The sequence below is a fragment of the Aythya marila genome, assembly GCF_965140915.1.
Source record: "Aythya marila genome assembly, chromosome: 1".
Taxonomy (NCBI): Eukaryota; Metazoa; Chordata; class Aves; order Anseriformes; family Anatidae; genus Aythya; species Aythya marila.
In genome coordinates, this window is record NC_139042.1 from 62,604,803 (window position 1) to 62,626,586 (window position 21,784).

General features: G+C 43.0%; 2 protein-coding genes across 9 annotated transcripts in view; both read left to right on the forward strand.

Moving 5' to 3' along the window:
• Window positions 1–6,010, forward strand: part of ATP11A (ATPase phospholipid transporting 11A) — a 125,405-nt gene extending 119,395 nt beyond the window's left edge. The window contains exon 29 of one of the 4 annotated variants that reach the window (XM_082767909.1): window positions 1,754–6,010. In XM_082767909.1, coding sequence (XP_082624035.1) covers window positions 1,754–2,011 — 258 coding nt within the window. In that variant the 3' untranslated portion in view covers window positions 2,012–6,010. The remainder of the gene's footprint in view (window positions 1–1,753) is intronic. The other 3 variants (XM_082767910.1, XM_082767912.1, XM_082767911.1) reach the window with 3 other exon arrangements.
• An 8,858-nt stretch (window positions 6,011–14,868) lies between these two features.
• Window positions 14,869–21,784, forward strand: part of MCF2L (MCF.2 cell line derived transforming sequence like) — a 155,027-nt gene continuing 148,111 nt past the window's right edge. For all 5 annotated transcript variants that reach the window (XM_082763788.1, XM_082763786.1, XM_082763790.1 and 2 more), the window contains exons 1-2: window positions 14,869–14,990; window positions 20,129–20,327. In XM_082763788.1, the coding sequence (XP_082619914.1) occupies window positions 20,150–20,327 (178 nt within the window). In that variant the 5' untranslated portion in view covers window positions 14,869–14,990; window positions 20,129–20,149. The remainder of the gene's footprint in view (window positions 14,991–20,128; window positions 20,328–21,784) is intronic.

Sequence of the window (21,784 nt, forward strand, 5' to 3'; positions counted from 1 at the left end):
GTAAGCTCTTTTTGTCCCAGGCACCCATGTAAGGCAGAACAACATGTCTGCATGAATCAATACACCCATATTAAAGTCCTATTCATACATTGTGTCATGTATAGGTATTGCCTAACATCTGTTTGGTAAGAACTGCAGTTATTATTGCAGAGTGTACTCACATCATGCCGTGGTGTAGAATACATGAAGTCAGAAGTAAATCTCTCATTAGCAGTTTATCTGTCATCTCTCGTGTTTTTGGATAAACGTATAGAACAAATGTGGACAGTAAAGCAGGAAGATAACTATATAAGAGGAAGTAAGTTACTTGTGAGTAGGACCCTAAGTCAGGCATGGCAGACTGAAATATTTTGCCTTGGAACCCAACATTTTATGCATAGAAAAAATAGCATTTTATTTGTAGAAACGCAGTAACTAAAATGTTTTATTTTATAGCTGGAACAATAGGAAAAATAAGTTACACAGCCTATGACTACTCCCTCTGACATTTCCAAAATAAAGTCTGCTGATCTGTTACCCAATTACCTATTTTTTTCTATACTAATGTTGGTATTTGATCTATATGTGTGTTTAAAAGAATCGAGGCCTCACTGTTAGTGAGTATTTTGGTAGAGTTTGCTGACTCTATTCCAAGAGTTACTGTCATTAGAAAGCTTTCTACATGCTCTTGGTTATGTAAGAGTAGCATTTCAAGCCTTTGATTGGCATTGAAAGTAGGCAAACTTCCTTAAACTACGTTATTAATATTTATTTTGGGATTTTCTACCTTCTGCTACCGTGTTAATGTTAACAGGGAAAGAGGGAAGGCAGTGATTAAGAGTGGAGTATTAGCTAGTTGATACAGTATTCATGGAGAGGGTGATTGATAACACAGGTCTGAATCATGCTGAGAATACATTATTATCTTAAATATTGTCACATAACCTCCATATCCCTATGCCTGGAAATTATACACAGCGTTTAATGAGGACAGTAGATAAACTCACTGGGGACAGTGCTGTGCCGATTATTTTTCAGTCTGTTCACACGTTCCAGCTTCTTGTCATGTAACCCTGCTATTAGCATAGTCCTGAATATTTCCTGAGGTGAGGTGCCAATTCTGCCAGTGTGGGGTGATCATGTGGTACAGATAAATTTGAATGGACAATTAGACCAAGTTATGAGACCAGGTGCTATGATGTGTGGTATAAACTGCCTGCATGTACCTCATGCTACATGTAAACCTAAGCAAGTCCAAAATCTGGTATTACTTAGAAGTACAAAGCAAGTGAATGAGTCTTTTGGAATGTCCCTGTATTAGCACTAACCAACTGTAAAGAATTCCCTCTCTTTGGAAATACAGGACAAAGTATTGAACCTTTTCTGTCTTGAAATTCCCCCTAACAATTCCTGACTAAAAAAGTTCTGAGATAAGATGTACCAAAAGAGACTGCAGAAGGAAATACAAACCTGATTTAAAAAAAAAAAAAAAAAAAAAAAAAGTCAACATGGAAGCAGTCCTCTCTGTCATCATCTGTTCTCTGGAGAGCCCATTGTCGAATTTAGAGATTATATGTAAAATTATGCCTAGTTCTTCAGGTCTTAATATAAAACTAATCGTGCTGAAAGAGGGATTTTACCTTCACATGAAGCAAATAGCCAAAGTGGTGATTTAGCGAAAGGCATTAATATACCAAGGACGTAAAGAACGCAAGTTTAGACCTAGCTCCGAAGTCATCTCTTTACTGTGTATTTGGCTTTTTTTCCTTTACAGAATGCATCAAGGCACTGCCGGGACCACATCTCGGAATTCACACCTCTTGCCTGTCTGAAAAGCCCAAGATATAGGAGCAATGACTGCAGCAGTTCCCCAGCAAGAAGGTCTAATTCTCATTCTAAAAAAATGATGTTTACGCACTGGAGAGGCATTGATTATTCAGTACTTCCATCTGTCTTTGGCTATTCAAATAAGCATTGTCGTTCCAGTGCAGGCTACCACTACAGTGGGTCAGGTTTGGAAACATCTGTATGACAGAACACCAACTCAAGCCTTTAAAAACTGTACCTTTGTTTATTTCTTTTTTCAGGAAACAAACATGTCACATATTAAACTATACGTGGCTTTTGCTGTCTGAGGTAATGTTCAGACAAACAGGATCAAGAGCTGGAAGTACGAAACCTTCCAGGCCGATAGGCCTCTTTTTATGTTTTGAACTACTGGAGCAATGAACAATCTGCACAGTCTGGTACTGTGAGACTGGTAGCACTAAAATTTCTCTTCATCCTGTGTCAAGACTTCTGTGCATTTATTGCTTCTGTCATCTTTAGTCATTTTCTTTGTTACTTGAAGTGTATAGTTTCAGTCAGTGACCTACATTTTGAGATCAACAGTTTTAATTTTCAGCCAGAAACGATGACCTCAGTTATCTCCAATGAAAGTCTCCTAAAGCATATTTAATAAGTGCTGTTTCTGATTTTCCTCTGTCCTTTTTCTTTCTTTGCTCTTTCTATAGAACAAACTGGTGTTTCCTCTGTGCAAATCTGCTTTCAAGAAACACTCTCTAATGTTCACTTCCTTGTAAGTGGCCAAATCAGGGCTATGTATGGTTTTCAGTTAGTTTCCCCCTGTAGAAAGATAGGCATAACAATCCTTGTGTACTGTATGTGCACGCTATCTGAAGTCAAGTTGGCTGTTCAATAGGTAGATACCAATGTTGCTATCTACTCAAAAACTGAATGTAAGCATTTTGCCTCAAATGTCCTTGTGAATTTGTCAGAGATGCAGGTAACCAGTATTCCTACTTTTTACCTCTCTGTAAATTTAAAGTATGCATAGTAGGAAATATTATATATTGAGCTTTTTTTTGTCTTTTTTTTTCTTTCTTAAAAAAGGCTATTTTTCCAAATAAGCATATTTTACTATCTGGATGCATCCTTTTAATTTTTGGTTGTTTTTATTTTTAATTTTTTTTCTAATTATGTGGTTGAATACAAGCTGATTGGTTCAGTAGATACATTACAAAGCAAGTAGTACCCAGCCATTACCTTTTGCAAGCAAACCAGTAGGTGGCACACGGCTATTACTAACATGGAAACACACTTGTGATAGAATTTAGTTGGACCACAAAGATTCTGTTTGAAATACTTCAAGTACGACAGCCAACTTGTACCTGTTTTCTCTGCTACATATATGTTACCTTGCACTAATTCAACTATTAGCTGTGTTCTCGTCTTGTTTCTTTAGTCCAGTGTTTTATTTTGGGGTGCAAAACTACCTGAAGGAGTAATCTGATTTCAGTCTAGTTTAGCCTGATGTTTATAACTGGTTAATAACCACGGTCATTAAATAATTCTGGGAGGATATTAGCTAAAAATGTATTGCAATGTGAAAACAAAAAATTTGTTGTTAGTTGTCTGTTTAATGGACAAGGCTGGTGGATAAAAAATATTTCCCCTATTTGCATTTAAAAAAGAAAAAGTTGAGACAAAATAATTTACTCAACAATTTACTTTTTAATAAAAGATCCATCAACTTACTAGGAAGTGCTCCTCACACTACTCTGAGTGACTTTCCAGTTCAACAATGAAATATTGAAAATGCCCTGGGACAAACAGATTGTAAAGTGAGTTGTGAAATTTTCATTATACCAAAGATAGGGAAAGAGGATTAAAAAAGGCTAATGGTGAGCACCACAAATGAAGGTATCTTTAACATTTAACATGTAGCACTTTTAAGTTTCAAAGAATGTCCTCATCGCAGAAACATTTTGAAATACATACATATGTATGTGGGTGTGGGTGTGTGTACATATATACGCCATTGCATACTTGAATGTTGGTCAGTTCAAACCGTCCCCTACATAAAACACTGGTGTATATATTTTTAAAAAAAAAAAGTTAATATGGGTATAAATTTTATACCGGTAGCAGTGACAAATTTCTTGTGTGTAGTTAACAAATTATTTGTAATGTATTTTTTAGAAATCTTAAAATTGCCTTTGCACTGAAATATTTTTCATACTGTAGCTATTTATAAATCTGTTTTACGCATACATTTGTTAACACACCATTTCTATTTTTTTTAAGTATATGTTTTGAAGGCTTTTTTTATACTTATGAGTTTGGGCCACTTAAATTTAGCTTAGAGTGGAGTTGTGGCTGAATGTTAAAATTCTAATGAATGTTAAATTAGAAATATAGGTCTGTTGCTCTGTCAGTGTCACCTAAACCATTCATGTTTTGCTGGGATTTGTGATTGCAGCAAGTAGAGTGATATACTTTCTGTGCTGTGCTATTACTGCTAGCTTTTCTATTCTATAAAGCCTCCTGCTTTTTTACTTACTGAGTTCCATCTTTTAGCCTTAAATAAGGAGATTTTTGCTTGATGCTTTCGAAAATGCTGCATTCCTGTTCTGCCTACTAACAAAGCAGTTCATTGCAAACTTCATGTAAACCAGCACTTAGAAATTATTGTCAATGTTATTCAGCCGAAACACCTACATAAGTGCTTGGGAATATTTAGCCGACCATGTTCATTTTTTGGAGGAGGAAGAATGCTTGAATTTCAGTGGAAGTTTCTGCTTTGATTTAGCAATACTTTTACCTTTAAAAGTTGGTACTGTTTGTTAAAATAGACCGTTCAATGGAAAAAACAAATGACATCAACTCGGTTTCTCTTGCTATGTTTTTGCTTCAGTCCCTGTTACTCTTGCCATGCAAACTAGACCACTGCAGCAGGTGGTAACTTGGAGTTTCGCTGTAAATGGATCATAAAGTTCAAAGATGAAAAAGTAGAAGTTAGATCAAAATGAATTTGAATGTTTTATTATGGATGGGGCACTGAGAGGAGACAGATTTTTATATATTATAAGAATTAAGGGGGAAAAGTATAAAAATCTATATAACTTCCTAACTCGCCTTGTTTAAATTGTTGCAGCTTTAACAGCATAATGTCTCCATAACTGCTTCTATAAATGTCTTGAAACTGGTAAGCGCTAACCAAATGTATGTGAAGACTTAGAAAGTATTTCAAGCTTTCCAGCCACTGAAGTCCATATATTTTCTGCAGTGGCTTGTGGCAAAAGACATGGATCTTTTTTATTTTACAATGTACAATAATTGTTTGTTCAGCCACTTAATATAAAAGCTTACAGTTTACTTTCTTGCTTGCATTAGCCTGTCTAGTCCCAACTGGCTTGCAAATATAAAAGTTAAAAATAGCTTAATTGAGCCAACTGCACTACTTTTCTTTTTGGAAGCCAGTGGGATCGTTGTGCTCATGCTACTGTCTCTGTTAAAAAAAGCTTTAATGGAAATTTGTGAAAGTATTATGAAAGTGAAAAAGTACGTGATTCTACTTTGCAGAATAATCTAAAAAAATCAGTTTATATAGCTTTAATTTTTTACCTTATGAAAATTCACAGAATTTTAATATGCGTTGTCTCTGGCAAATTCTGTGCAATGTACACGCTGCATTTTAAATGTCCTTTCATGATCTAATGTAAAGTAGAATCTGCGAAAGTGCTGTATGGGGGCTGGGGGGTAGTTTTCTGTGCATTAAACATTTAAGATGTCTGTAGTCATCAGCACCAAATACCGACACTCGTTTTTAATTGTACAATTATAGGTGCATTTATTTGAAAATAAATCAGCCTTCAAATCTAATGTTTAGATTATCCAATACCACTTCATTTATTTGCTTTGAAGAGTCAATGTGTGAATACATTACTGTAAAGTTTCTTTTCAGTGCTATTTTTAACTTTAATTTCTGTAGATAACCAAATATAACTTGTTTATATTCAGTCACATTTTGGATCCTTATGTAGAATATATAAGCAGGAGACATGGATCTGCTTGCAATAAATATAAACATTCAAGACTGGTTTAAGTTTGCTCACGAGTAATTAAAACAATTCAAGTATGAATATGAAATGATTTCATATTAGTCTGTAATAAAATGTAAGTAGAGAACAGAAAATGGACTGAGCGTCTGACTCTGTTATTGAATATGCTTGCAGTCACATTTATTTTCAGAGACTACCCGTAGCCAGTCAGAGAAGACCAGAAGATGAACCAGAAGGTGTGAGGGGGGAGTTGCAAAGGTAGCACAACTCAGTACCAGGAGACTACTACCAGGTACCAGGTACTACTCAGTCTAGGAAAGCTTTGCTTCTGCCACAGAGATTGGGTAGGTGCTGAAGCTCTTCACAATCTAAGCTCGTAAGCTGCATGTGAGGAGGTCTTCATTACCTTACAGTTCTGCTGTCCTGGGTGCCCAGAGCTAGTTCAGAGCTAGAGCTTTCTCTTGCAGTGTTGGCAGTTTAAGGAAAACGAATTAAAGGCAAAAACAATCTGCTTTGCCATCCAAGTTGGTAGCAGTGTTCTCACAAAATAGACTGACTGCACAGAAAACATAATTTTCTTTTGGTTGGTGGTACAGTATAATGGGAGAGTGCCTGTACTTTCGAAACCATTACAGATTATGCCAACAAATGTATTCACACAGTCAGACTGAAGCTATCCTAGAGTGCTTCCACAAAGCAATTCAGAGCACTGGGTTAGGTGCTTCTCTCTTTCCTGGTGCTTAGGCACAATGTTTGTATATTGCTTTCTCAATTCCCATAATAAAGATTTTAGAGTAATGATTTTGCACATATATGAATCTTATCTTGAGTAATGCAAGCACATTTACCCATCTCCCTTCTGTTCATCAAGAATTTATTTATTTATTTATTTTTCTACTGAGTGATCTTCTAGGTAAGGTAGAAAGGTAAATATGGAAGGTGTTTTTCCCTTTCTTCATGTAATGAAGAAAAAATCTACAAATTGCAACTAGATAAAAAGTACTAAATGGAAAAGAGAACGTGATGCATATGGATTTCAGGACGAACAAGTAGCAAGAGGAACAAACTACCTCAAAAGTAGCCAACTTTCTATTTTGCATATAAAAATATTTAATTGTTTAAAGGAAAAAGATCAGAAAGTGCTCTCTAAACAGTATTAATTCTAAATTGAATACCATGTTTTCCTTCAGCTCTTTAAATTATGCACTTTTAGTAAGTTACATTGTAAATTACTTTAAAACTGTTTCTTCTATTCTACAAGCCTACCTTTTTTTTCCTGCAATATATGCAACACTGCTCAATAAAATGTTTCAAGGGGTTACTTTTTATATGAAGTGAAATAGGTTGGAGACAGGCTGAAATTTCATGGTTTTGCTTTATGCATATTCTGATTTTCCTCAGCTGGCGCTCGACAGAAAGTTAAAAATCGTTTTTGAGCATTCCAATAAAGCCTTGTTGTTGTGTGTTTCCATTAAGTATACTTACAGGTCCTTTCATTTTAATTTCATTCAAATGCTAAAGCAAAAATCATGTCCATTCATAGGTTTCATTTGCACTGTGAAATGGTGAGATAGGGATAAGAACAAAAACAGCCATTAACTCCTGTCTTTGTACAGAATGGTTTATAAGCTGCCTAATGTCCCCCACGTATGTTTGGATGTATTTTATCTGAAAATTACAGTGTTGCAGTTCTTTTTTTAACTGATGAGTCTGCAGTGAAATAATAGTGGTGACTTTTAATAATTTAAGTCTTTATTTTTCAGTTAAAGGAGACAAATAGGACTAGCATTAAATTTTCAACCACCCAAAGATTTGTTGTTGTTTTCTATTATTCATTTCAGTTAAAAAACCTCCTGGTGCATTAAGCTTTTAGAAATACTTAGGATGCAGTGTCCTTTAAGGTTCACAGGCTCACTGTTCAGATTACACCAGGAAGAGCTGTTAGCATCCAGTTTCCTTACTTAATGGCTGAAAAACAGAATATGCTTCTCGTCCCTAATGAGGGAAGCAATGCTAATTGTTGTTCAAAAAGCCCATCAACACTCACCTTGAGATTTTAAATGTGCTTTGTAAAGATGCTTGACACTGAAATGTTAATGTCAAAACCACTGCCAGATCTGAAAGCTAAAGTGATCTTGCAATCTAACAAATACTGAGCTTTAGAAAAGAAGGGAGAAAAAAAAAAAAAAAAAGTGCTGGATCTATTTAACAGCATCAAGTGCTATACTGACTTTCATTTCAGAAAATGCTTCCAACCCAGGAGCAGGAATATTCTTCCAGGAAATGCTGAGCAGCTTGCTTCTAAGGTGATTATAAATTGCATAGCTAGAGAGAGTTGTCAGTATTAATTGGGTTGAATTCTTACTGTATTCCCAGCGATGAATTGGCATTGTGGTCTCTTATTCTGATAAAATTAGAGGTCAGAAAGAGAAAGTTTGTCTTGTCAGGGACTTCAGGCACAAGACCAAAGCTTAACCCTGATGCAGTGATGCAGCTCAGTAACTGTTGGGATTCACTTGCTTTTAAAGTGGCTCAACTCAGAAAGTCCAAAATATGTAGCAGTTTAGCCTAAAAGAGCAGAAGCATCTTGAAAACTTAGGCTGTGGTTTGTAAAATGACTGCACCAGGGATTTGTGTGTCGTCATACTGAAGGGGACTGGTCCAGCTGCAAGAAACATCTGAAGATCCCTCCGTTGTAGATTGTATGGCAATGCAGTGAGTCCGGCTTCCCTCCGACCTCTCAGGAGGTCCCAAAGTAGAGGATTTGGAATCTGCCTTGCTCCAAAGTCCTGGACTTCTGTAGGTTGATGGGAAATGCCGTGTACTTCCTGAACTTTCAAATTACAGGGTCCAGAATATATAGTATGAAATGTGGCTAGGAATATTCTTTCATTTCTTAGTTTTGGGGCGTACGTTTACAAATCTACATTTACAGGTATGTTCATTCAAACTTCCCTCCATCCTGACACAGTTTAACTACGGTTACAATGTATACACACTGGTAAAATGCTCAGAGGAGCATTCAGGTCCAAAAATACCTGGCTATACCCACACCATGAGAGAGAGGACAGAGAGAGGTTCCTTTCTGTGCCTCCCTCTCTCTTTCTCTTCACAGTCCCTCCAGCACGATGAACCCCTGTTACAAGCCCCGTGTTGGATCCTCGCTGGGGGAGATACCAGCTGGGGAGTGCTTTGTGAGAGGGCTCTTTCCCATGGGAATCCCACGTTGGATGTAGTCGCTCTCTTCTCTTCCTCCTCATCCATCCCCGTTGCTTTCTCAGGTCTCTGAGCACGTTCAGACTCAACCTCATCCAGCCTTTTCTCTGCTGAAATTGTGCATGTTTTGGAAATGAACCCTTTCCCCCTGTGTCCATATACGTTAGTTCATAGAATCACAGAACCATTAGGGTTGGAAGAGCCCTCCAAGATCACCTGCTCCAATCACCCCCCTACCACCAATGTCACCACCAAACCATGTCCCTAAGCACCAGGCCCAACCTCTCCTTGCACACCCTCAGGGACGGTGACTCCACCACCTTCCTGGGCAACCCGTCCCAGTGCCTGACTGCTCTTTCTGAGCAGAAATGGCTCCTCATTGCCAGCCTGAACCTCCCCTGGAGCAACCTGAGGCCATTCCCTCTGGTCCTGTCACTGGTTACCTGTGAGAAGAGGCCTACCCCCAGCTCCTTCAAGAGGATCTGTGAACTGATGGGACTTTTTCAATTGTTTTTGTTATTAAAAGTTGTAATTTTGAAGTATTGGGAAAAAGGGATTTTAAATCTGTTGAATTTACCACAAACTACCCATATCCTGGAATTCTGACAATATGGAAAGGGAATGGATATTTAAATTCTCTCACACACCCATGGAAATTCCTGTCCATACCTGAAGGATACATTTCCCTCGTGCTGTTCTTGTTCTTCATCAATCATGGTGGTATCCTTCAGCAAAACTTTTGGCAACGTGCCGCTCTCCTTAGCCTATCCGAATAATACCCGCACACTCAGCTTTGGTATCTGTTATTTCCAGATGTATCTCATGAGAACCATCTGCCCATTCTTTATTTCCAAATATGTATGAACATTATAAGACAGGAAAGCTGTGAGAATATCTTAATTTTACTGGCAACTAATCTGCTCATCCACGAAATCTCCTCCCTTACTCATTGTTTAAGAGCTGCTGCTATTGTACAGCAATAAATGATTGTTTTTTTAGAAGGTATTCTTGTTTTTCATAAGGTTAGTATCTAACCACCCCATTAACTTTTTAACTGCTTTGTTTTGTGAAGATTTACATTCCCCTTACTTTTCACACTTCACAATTCTGATTTATCATAACAATTTTATATCCATGTATTGAGCCCAGGCAGCATGGTTGGAGTTGCACTGACTTTGGGCAGAAACCCACGCAGCTGCTGCCAGGCACCACAAATGCTGTGACACTCTTGTCTCTCCCCTGTCTTCTCATCGTCTGTGTGTGGACACTACAGATGCTATATTAAAATGCGTTGGCTTGGGAGTTGAGGAAATACTACAGTAGCCTGAAATAAATTTCCGATACACAGGGGTCACTCAACTTCTCACATGGGTTGACCTGTAAGTCTGGTGGCTGGCCATTTGACCATTTGCCTGCAACTCGTCTTTTACATGACCATTTCACGGACATTTCATCTTTCTGTCGTGTTACACCGCTCTTCTAATAGGGCTCAGGGCTGCAAATCCAATTTATTCCCTACCACCACACTGGATGCTGTCAAAACTAACCTGCTGTTCTTTACCAGCATTTCTAAAGAAATTCCATGCTTTTGTCCAGTCTTAGCAACTTCTTTCCTTGACTATCAGTTCTTGTTTCAGGCATTTCATGGTGCACAGTCCCAAACTCTGACCCAGAGTTTGCGTTTCCCACAGAAGAGAGCTTTGACATCCCTTCCTGGCCCATTGCAGCCCAGAGCACACCGTGTGTCCAGTCCCACGCAGGTGCCTGAGCTCCCCACAGAGCCAGCAGAAGACTCTCTGTTGAATGGCACACTAATAGCAACTGCAGATTGGCAACCACAGCTTCCAGCCGAAGTCCTCCAGTAGGTATTTCATTTGTTTGTTAGACATTAAAAGCGTATTTACTGTCCAAATATAAGCAACGGTACTGAATGCAAGCGCAGTGAACTCCGTTAAGGATTCCGGTTATTTTTTAAACTCTTGGGAAAGCCAGGAAAAATATTAACTAGGAGGGAGAGAAAAAATACACAGCATGGGATGTCTCACATCCATGTCCAAGAAGAAAAAAAAAAAAGACAAATATCTCAATAACTTCTGTCACTGAGACCACAGAAATAGACACATGCAATGTTCACAACGCAAATGGCAAATGCAGGATTTGGGGCTCCTGCACAAGCCAGGCTTGCAACCCCATCCTCCCACGTGACGTTTGTTGTTTGCAGCCGTGTCCTCAATACACAGATTAGGAATAATCTTATTTAGATGCCGAGGTGTGGACATTGCAGCCTGAGGCAGGAGGGGTTTGAAGGCCCTAAGCATCTTTAGCGTCACAGGACTCCAGGCTGGGAATTTTCTCGCTTGCCTTCAGATTTACTCAAGGTGCCAGCTTACAGACAGATCTCCCAGTCCGCCCAGCACCTTTCGTGGATGTGGGATGGCTAACGAGGGGCCTGGCCTGACTCCTGTAACCCTGAAAGGAAGGAAGGGAGGAGAGGAAAGGGAATCATTTGCTCCGCACGTCACAGATGCTTCACAGGCACCAGAAGCTGGAAGAGTCTGATACTGTGCCAGCCCCCGAGGAAAACAACAGGGCAGATTTTCCACGGCCACTTCCAGTGTGATCTTGCTAGAAATCTCACCTATTTGCAGGATCGAGGCAGAGGAGGTGCTTGCCTGTGCCTGTGGGGAGCCACTTTGTGCCGTGCACGGGGCACTGGGATCGCGGAGCAAGGGGAAAGCAAGAGACTTCCCCTGCATTAGCTATGCTGAGGGGTCCAGGGTTTCCCTTGGTCCCTGCTCCTGTTGCTACGGATTTCCTAGGGCTTTCCAATACACAGGTCCAACCACGGGATTCCCCCGTTTCAGCTAATTCCCTGGAAATTGGTAGTTTTCTTCCTGGTTTACTCATTTCTCTTACACCCTACAATATTGAAGCGTATCTTTGCTATTGCCAGTGCCCGCCTTCCTAGCTGGTACAGCAGCGAGCTGGGAGCCCGCGTCTCCAGCTGGGAGCCTAACCAAGCTGAATTTGAATGAGGATTTCAGTTTTGCTCCAGGGCCAGGTAAAAAGTCTCCCCTTTCACCATCTGTTTTGCAAAGCCCAAGCACGTGCGCTGCTTTTTGATCTAAACCAGTCCAGGAAGGGCATCAAAGAGCAGTTGGTGTGCACATTTCCTTTTTCCTTGTAGCTAATTAGATTTTGTCCCACTCATTGTGCACATCTGAGTGACCTGTGCATTGGGGTCCTCCACAAACCAGCTCCTTTCAGTGCAATCCCATTTCTTATGGCAGCAGTCCTGGGTTTCACCAAGAACTCCGGTTGGCACCAGAGCATCTCAGTGACACAAAAGGATCGTCCAGCCGAAACTTCAGCCCTGCCCCTTGATAAAATCTCACTTACTACAGCCTAAAAGGACACCTGTAGGCTACTCTGGTTATTCTACGTCATCCAGCTCAAATTTTCAGCCACAGAATATGCCTGAAAACAGGACTTTTTCTATTATTTATGGAGAAGCTGCTGTTATTTTCAGTGAGTTCTTTGGATTTTTATTAAGGTAAATATTTCATAGCAGAGGAGGAAGAATTTCTAGAGATGCTTTAAACCATCAGAAAGCAGCGCGTGATTGTGCAGTGTCCCCTGAGCCTGTGAGTCATGTTTGTTAACGTTTGCAGTGCAGCAAGAAGACAGGCGAGGTTTTTTGGGAACACATTTTGCTCACATCTTGCACAAATGTGGAATTTTTGCAGCCTACCGATGGGATTCTCTACAGTCGGCTCTCCATCTTTTCCCACTTCAGTCGCACTTCGGTGGTATTATCACAAATAAATCATTCAGCCCAGTGCTGTGCTGTACATGTCTCTATCGCTACAATTCTCTTTTCAAACTGCCTCTCCTTAAATCAAATTCATTCTCCATCATTCACTATGCATTGCCTTTACTATAAAAAAGAGAATTATTATCAGTCTATTTTAAAAATATTTTGAGTTCCCTTTTCTCTTTGGACAATTATGGCTATTTTATTTTCAGCAGGTTTCAAAAATCTTCCTAACAGAGCTTGAAGAACTTTTCTAAATAACTAAAAGCTTCGAAGCCTACTCTTCTGGATATTTTTCTCATCAGATTACTAAGTATTGAAAGCTTCTGATCCCATACAGGACCTAGCTCCTATGATAAAGAAAGCCTTCAGATACGTGGTGACACAATTCACATAACCTCTTGCTGACAACCAACCCGTTGTCATTTTGCAGCTGGCCCAGACATTGTAGCTGGCAGAAACAGCTCATATTAAGAGAACATCTTCCTGTAGCATCTTGGTTGATTCTTCTCTCTCCTGAAGCACGCATGTGTCGAGTCACAGCACAGGGCACGTAGCAGCAATTCCACATTCATACACCTCAGTATATCTCCTCCTGGTTTACAATTTGAAGTAAACCAAGTAAACCTATATTTCACGCTGTTCTGGATAGATTTGGCATCAGGCACTAAGCCAGGAGAAGCTAATGCCCAAGCCAAAGCCCTTCCACTGAAAACAGTCATCTATCTTCCCCATCCTCATTCCCAAAGCACAGCTTTGGCTTTGAAGACCTTGCTGAGTTTGTCCCTTCATCACCTGCAGTGTCTGCAACAGCATGTCCAGCACCACAGCATTATTACGTCCTTCTGGACTTTCTCATCCCAGCTTTTGTTTGAGCTGATAAGTTTAAGAAAATCAGCAAAACCTTATTGATGGTGCTTATTGATAGCCCTTTCACATTGCCAGGGCATGAGAAACACAACGTACTGCATTTGAAGAAGCAGCTCGGTGGTACAGTTTTTGCCCGAGCCATAAGACTTGATTGTTTTGCAGCCCTTGGGAGTCCCAAGCTGCTCCTTTTATTTAGGATGGATATCTTAACCCACTTTCACCTTCAGCTGTTGTAATGTAGGAGCACAGGTTTGCTTCAGTGGCTGACTTTATTAATGTCTTCGGAACTGCTAAATGTCACCTGTTCTTGACATTTGCTTGAAAGTTTCCCTGATGACATGCACCCCAGCTTCTTGGCACGGCCAGACCCAAGAGTATATATGGAATATAGCATCCTTATTCAAAGCTGATGTTATATTGATATTTTATTTAATGCAGAACAAACAATATTTGAGAGGAAACAAAAGAAAGGCTGTTCATAATGAAATAAATTTCTTCCACAAGTTCTCATACTACTAGCCCCTACCACTGGACCTTCTTCCGAGCAAAGCCTTCTGCAGAAATCCCACTAAATCAAAAAGCACTCGGTCTTCTTGTCTGACCCAATCCTTGAGACCCTGAATCAGTCCCTAAGGCTGTGGTGTGCGACACAACCAGCACGGGGGACCACAGAAGTGATGCCTCCTCTGTCCCCCACAGCCTCTCACCTCACGGGGCCGGCTGTGAGCGCCCCAAATCCGGCACCTCCTCGCTGAGGGTGCCCCCGCACCTCCACTCAATGCCCCCAGGAGAAACTTCTCGTCCCCCCTTTCCCCAAAAAATCCCAAAAAAAGGACCCGGCGGGAGCGGGCGCCTCAGCCCCAAAAGCCGCGGGCGGCGGGCGGGAAGCGGCTCCCCTCCCTCGGGTGCCCTCAGGGGCTCCCTCCCCGGCCCCCCTCAGCTTGAGGGCAGAGGGAAGGAGGCAGCCGAGCGCTGCAGGTGCCCGGGGGAAAATAAATTTCCTCCGGCCGGCGGGCAGGAGGCGGACAAAGGGCGGCCCTCGGCAGCCGGCACGGCGGGGCGCTGACAAAAGGCAGCCGCCGGCCCCCCGCTACCCACCCGGCCGCGGGCGGGGCCCCGCGGCGCCTCCCTCTCTCCCTCCTTCCCTCTCTCCCTCCTTCCCTCCCGGCTCTGCCTCCTCTCCCTTCTTCTCCCCCACTCGCCCGGGCGAGCTCCGGAGCGCCGGCGGCAGCGGCCACGGCCACCGGGTCCTGGGGCAGGGCGCTGAGGTGAGTGGGGACCCCCCTTCCCGCCCGCCCGCCCTCCACCATCTTGTGGGGGGCGGCGGCGGCGGTGGCCGCGGGGCTGGGGCTGGGGCTTGTCCCGGGGGGGTCGCCCTGCATCGCCCCTTCTCTTCTCCTCTCTCCTCTCCTCGGTTTTGGTGGCGGCGAGGGTTCGGGGTGCGAGGAGAGGAAGCGAAACAAAGGCGGGGACCTGCGTGGAAATAAGCGGATAACACGGGCTGAGGGGCGCGGTGGGCGCTGCGGGATGCTGAGCCAGCGCCTCAGCGGCTGTCCCGCTTCAGCCCCCGGGTTTCCCAGCAGAAGGGGTGCCCGGGGGTTTGTAGGGAGCATCCCGAAAGCGGGGACAAAGCCGGAGCTGGAGTGGAGATGTTTCACTCGGGCAGGGGTCCCCCGCAGCGGCTGAGGCAGAGGCGGGGAGAGCCGCGTGTGCTGCTTGTTGGTGCCTGTGGTGGCTCTGGGCTCGGGTTTTTCCCCCCTGACTTCTGCTTCTCCTCGTCCCGGCGAGAGGAAGGAGGCTGAAGTGTTTGCCATCCCAAAGTCAGAAGGAGAGATGTGTTCAAAGATTAATTTCCACCCCCCCACCCCCCTCCGAAAGCCTGACAGAAGAATGAGCAGCCAGCAGAACCTCTGCTAACGGGGGCTCACTGGGCACAGGTTGGTCAGCATGGTGAAAAACAAAGAATAAAACATTAAACACAAACGGACATCTGCTTTAAAAGATCACGCAGGTAGGAAGGGAATGGCAAAAAAATGTTTCGGACCACAATTAAGGAGGGAACTTGAACACGCTCCGAATAAAAGTTGTAGGGTAGAGAGCTGAGCGCTCCCCTAGCTCTTGTTGGTGTCACGGGTAATTTCTTGTGGTTCAGGCCTGGCTGCTAGCACACAACCCACTTCTTTACCCTTATCCCTTCTTCTATAGGGAAACTGGGGAGCATCCCCGCGACTTTTTGCTGTTGAACTCGGAAATTCATGTGTTTCAGGCGGCTTTCAGAAGTGACAAGTTTCACTGGTTCAGGACCAGACCATGCAGAAGTAGTTCCAGAGGTTGCGTGGACAAGCTTTATTTGTTTGTTTTCTGACAAAATATCTGTGAAGGCAGTCCTGAAGGCAGGCACCTGCGTGCACTGCTGGGGCTCTGCAGGAGGTTCGAAACAGCCACCGGCTTAATCATCCTAAAACGTCCACTTACTTAAAACTCTTAATTCAGTGCCCCTTTCAAGATGAAAGTTGTCGTCAGTTGCCATTTCTAACCAAATTACCCTGCTGGGTAAATCTATAGGAACTTCATTAGGAAGCATTCAGCATGGTTACTCAACAGCAAATTCAATCCCAAATAGCTCCGAAGGAAGCCTGCCGCTCCTTTCCGAAAGGGGCTCCTTTGTCTTGCAGGAGAGGTTTGGGGAGACTTGGCAAACCTCAGCCGGGCGGGTTACAGTAAAAGACTGAGCTATGGGGCTCGGGATTTTTTTTTTTTATGGGATATTGCAAAATGCTTTTGACCTCTGCCACGCAGGGGTCGGGAAGGAGGAGGACGAGAAGGGACTCGTGGAGCAGTGCTGTGATGAGCCCTTTGAAAATGGACACCTCGTACGTGTTTGTCGGCGGGTCCATGGGACGAGGTGACCCAAGCCATCCCTCGGGGACCGCTGGCCTCCGAGCCGGGGAGGGCGAGGGCGTGCTGCGTGATGTGGCCGCTGACCAAAGGCGCTGTCCCAGGAGCTTTGTCCGGAGAGAGGTCTTTGACATCCCAAACACTGATGTTCCCGAGCTTGTTTCCATGATAAATAAGTGCAAAATAAACAGAACGTGCCATGTGTTTACTGACGGACGGAAAGTAGCAGCTATTTTGTTTGTTTCAGCTGAGCTACCCGAGGAGACAGGGTTTGCGTGCTTGGCCGTGGGCATCTCCGAGTCAAAGGAAAGGTTTTGCACAGGGTGGCTTCGTGATGATGGCAGCATCTTGCATGTGTTGTGGCTTTGCACCTGCAGGAATAACACATTGGTGGGTCAGAAATTCAGGCTTCTCGTGAGAACAGCTCACACACAAGGAGAGGTTTGTCGGTGTTTAAAACACGGGGTGAAGCACGCAGCCCCCTCACCCTGCACAAAGTGCTGCGGAGCTCTCTCAGCATCTCTCGTGTGTCAGGCTTATTTTAAAAATGAGGCAGAGCTTGTCATTCCCTGGGGTTTTGAGGAAAAATCTCGGAAATGTGAGCCAAGTGGAAACAGATACAGATGAAGAGCAGCTCTGGAGGGACATCAGCTGCTCTGTGTTGTGTTTCAGAGCCTCGAAGCATCACGCCGTGTGTTGAGGCCGCTGTGCTTAGCTGGCTTCTAGTGGACGGGACAAGCAACGAGTGGCGACGACAGCTTTGCAGCACGGGGGCAGGAGGAGAAGAGATGTGGATGCCTAATTCTGAGAGCTCAGTTTTCAGGAACGTAGGTGGCTTGGTGGGAGTTTTAAAGACTGAGGAAAAAATGGGTTTGCTAATAATGATCTCTAGGCAACGAGAAACCCCGTAAGGTGGTGCTTTGCTCACATTCAGGTTAACGTTGCTCAGAGGCTGATTTTCACTGGAAATGGAGGTCTGTCACCTTCACGGACGTGAAGTTTGCACAAAATGGACAACAAGACGCTTCACGGGTCCGGTATCTTACTAAACTCGAGGGCCTCTGTTTTTTCCTGTGATGGACAGAAGTGGAAATGCCTCTTGTATCGCAGCCAGGCTTCTGAGGGACTTGAGATATGGTTCACGTGAGGACGGCTGCAGCTGGCGGGGAGGAAGTTCCAGCTATGTCCACGTTTCGTGTCACGCTTGCAAGAAGCTCTTCCCTTGCCCGCACGCTCTGCTGTGAGGGTCTGGGGCCAGCACGGTGTCTTTTGGAGCCTGTAGCTCTGGAAATGGAAGCAGAATTTGACGATTTATGTGGTGTTACCCTGTCACGTACCTGCAGGGTGCTGTAGGGATGATGCGATGTGTGTTTATCTGCTCCTCCCCTTTGTCAGAGCTCTTAAAATCTGCTCCTGGGTTAACTAACAAAGGGTAAAATGTTCTTGTGCGGCTGCCCCAAGAAGAGGAAGAAAGACAGCTGAGGGACTGCCACTTAAACTTGTGAGCCTTCCTCCAATGGTTGCCTGCAAGCTGAAAAATTGAATTAATAGGCAAGCATTTCTCTTATTAAATGCGTCTGATTTTCTTCTTCCTTTGAAGAGGCCTCAGTTTAGTGCTTGCTAAAGAGCCTTGCAGATCCTTTGAAACCGGCGTTTCCTACATAAGTCCAGTGATGATTTCTAATGCTCCGTGGAGGCCTTTTAAATAAAAAATGAGGATGTTTATCTTGAAGGACTTCTTAGTACCCAGTTGAAATGTTGATCACAGTAAGGCTCCAAATGAATTAATACATTAATCTTTAAATTGATTTTTTCTTTTAAAATCACAGAAGGGTATTCTGCAGGCCCTGGAGATAGAGGGGAGAATGGCCGGGGTTTTGATGCTGTTGCTCTTTCCCTCCTCTTTCTGAGCAAAATGTGGAAGGGCAAGAGTAGAAATACAGTATCTGTAAGGGCAGAACTCGAGTAGTTTAAAAGGCATTCATAAAATCCCATTAAAACCCTGGGGAGTCTTGAAGGGCCATGAGTCAAGTGGGTTCCCTCTCTGTCACCGGGTCCTGAGCTGTTGGCTCCAAAAGTTCGCATTCCTGCTCTTAAAAATCAAAATAAGGAAAATTTGTGGGTCCGGAAACCTAATTAAACGAGAATTAAGGTCAGAAATGTGTGTCTCTCGCTGCATGTTTCAGTATAATTATTTCTGGTGATCTTCGAGAGTTCCTGTTCCTTAAGGAAAGGCAATAAATGAGGATTTTATTCGTAATTTGCTGATGGCTGAAGCGTAGGTCCACATGCATTGCGGTTCACCTTTCATAGAGGGGGGGAAAATCCACTGCAGCTTGGAGATTTGGTTCTCTTTCAGAGCAGATTCCCGCTTTCTAGAGGGGGAAAAAGAAGTTCAGGACCAGAAAACTTCACACTTTGCTAAGTGGCTTTAAGAAGAGAAATCTGTTTCATGTCTCGCGGGTAATTGAAAGCCTCAGAAAACGGGAAAAGGAAAAATTGTAGCTACTGTGCCACCGGGTAGGAGTAAAGGGAAATGGCTTTCTTTGAGCTGGTAAGAAGATGATGACAGAGACGCTGCGTGGTCCTTGGGCAGTTCCTGGTAAAACAGCTGCTAAATAACGCAGCTTCAGGAAGGGGAGATCCCCCTTTGTGTATAAGGGGAAGAACACAGTGGCTCCGTGGCGTCCGTGGATGCAAATTTAGCAAGCTGCAGGTGTTTGGGCGCAGCTCCTGCTTTACCTGCGGGCACGAATCAGGCTGGTGATGAGCTCTGGCCAGGCTCGGGGTGCTGCTGCCGCTCGCTCCTCCTCGGGAAGGGCAGCATCCAAAGCCCCGGGCACTCGGTCAGGAGCCAAACCACACGGGGCTGCGCTATCGCTCCTTCCTGCCACGCTGCCAGCGTCAAGGCTGCCTCCAGTTAATGTGTTTGGTAACTTTTCTGACAGTGGCTTCAGTTCCCCGTGCTGGGGGAAGCGTTACATCGGTTATAATCCCTGCGTTGTTTCGCTTTTTTTGACAGCTCGTGTTCTTTCACCTAGTTAAATCGGGTTCCAGGGGGTGTTTTAAAGACAAATACTGACTTGTTCTGCTGAAAATACAAAGGGATGTTTATATTTTTTGCCTTTATACAATTGATACTAAGATTACACGCACTTTGATTTTTGTATATTGGTTTTTTGTGTGTCTGATTGGCTCACAGACCTATAATGTAAGCACTTCGAGAAGCTACGGGGGTCTCTTGAGGTTTTTATTTGGATACATGTCATGGGTAGCTATTATTCACTAATGTGACACCACATATGGTTATTACAAACCTCCAATTTCTTGTTTTCTTCAAATAAAATCAAAGGTCCCAGTAATCTGTACACGACTGTCAAACGTTTGAGGATTTCCTTTTAAGTAGGTAGGGTTGTGGTGTTTGTTTGTGTTTTTTTTTTTTTTTTTTTTTTTTTTTTTTTTGTCACTTCTTGCTGCAAACAATTTTCTGTTTGTTCTCAAATTGCAGAAATCAACTCCCAGCCTTTTCATGTCTGACTACTGGTATTGGAGGTTGGTCCCGTGCAAAGAATCTGGCAGCTGCAACTGTTTCGCGACGGGCCATCAGTCTAATGAGGAGAAAGAAGAAGAGACGAACCATCAGGTCGTGGTGTCAGACATCATGCAGCTTGTGCGAGACAAGCAGGAGGTGCCGGAAAGCACAGCAGGTGAGAAAAACGTGGGGTATTTTGAAAACTGGCCTGCTGGCTGCCCAACTGGACTAAGGAGGGGACCGATGGCTTTGAGGATTTGAGCAATGGTGTCGCATTGTGTGCAGTGAGAGCGGGGAACCCAAATAAAACAAGAGCCAAATATTCACTTGGATGAGGGCGACGTGAGCACAAAACCAAATATACAGTAGCATCCAGCAAAGAGTGAAGACTTTTACTCAGGAGTCCTGATGCTTGTCATAAGGAATTAAAATAATTGCATAAAGTAATTGATTAGCAAAAAATAGTCATCCCACAGAAACCTGACCTACCTTCCCTCCTGTTTTAAAATCCTGCTCTAGACAAGCTGCTCAGAGAAGCAAGCACAAAGTACCTCGGCACTTTATCGTACTGTTTTTGTTGCTGAGATCCATAAGCAGGAGAAAAATACAGTGAGTGCTAGGATATAGTGACAAGGATTAAGAGTTACTCTTTTCCTATACCATATTGTATTTATCCAGGCAGAAGATTGTTACTTTCATATCTGAACGAAGCGGTCTTTGCCTTGGTACTAATGTAGATGGAATATAATGCCATAATTTGATAATCCTTTGCATCTGATAGCAATTGATCTTTATTAATTCATATTCTTTTGATTTTATTAAATTAAAAAAAAAAAAAAACAAAAAACAAAAAACCAAAACTCCTAGGAAATTAAAAAATATCTGCAGACATTCATGCAAACCCCTTTAGCTAGGAATATGATCCAAAACCGGAAAGGTGAAATCCACTAAAATGCGGTTTTGCATTTATTATACAATTACAAGGCAGGATATGGCTCCTTTGTAATAAAGGCAAAAAAAAGCAGTTCTTTCAGCCTGAATGAGCTGATGATGCTGGTGCTAGTACAGAAGAAAACAATTCCTATTCTGCTGTGGCTTAGAAGGAAACAGGTATTAGAGTAAGCGTTTTATTCATGTGCAAGTAAGGTCTCCGCCAGGATGCAACACTTCTTTTGAGGTCAGCAAAGAAAGATGCAAAAAAAACCTTGCAGAAATTCCACGGAAAGATGTCAGGATGGTCAGAGGTTGACACGATACAAATTCTGTGGAAATCATGAGTGTGTATCTAGACTAAAAGAGAAAAGTGGAATGGAGAGAGGGTGCATACTCTGACTTTTATGGTGGAGATCTTGGATGTCTTTGTGAATTAAGGAAGAAGGTGAACACTTACACGTGGTTCATTTTCTTACTGTCCATATCTAATGGAATAAGGATAGGGAAATGCCCAATTTGATTTCTGCAGAGAAGGTTTAGACTGTTTAAGAGCTTGCACAGTCTCTAGCGTACTCTTTATGAAATCTCCAGTGAAACAAACCGCTGCTACAAGTGGCCTGGGTGTACTCCTCTCAGTGCTTTGAGCTAGGCTAGGAGATTTTTGAGAAGTTTTTTTCATGAACAACACTTCCGTGATGG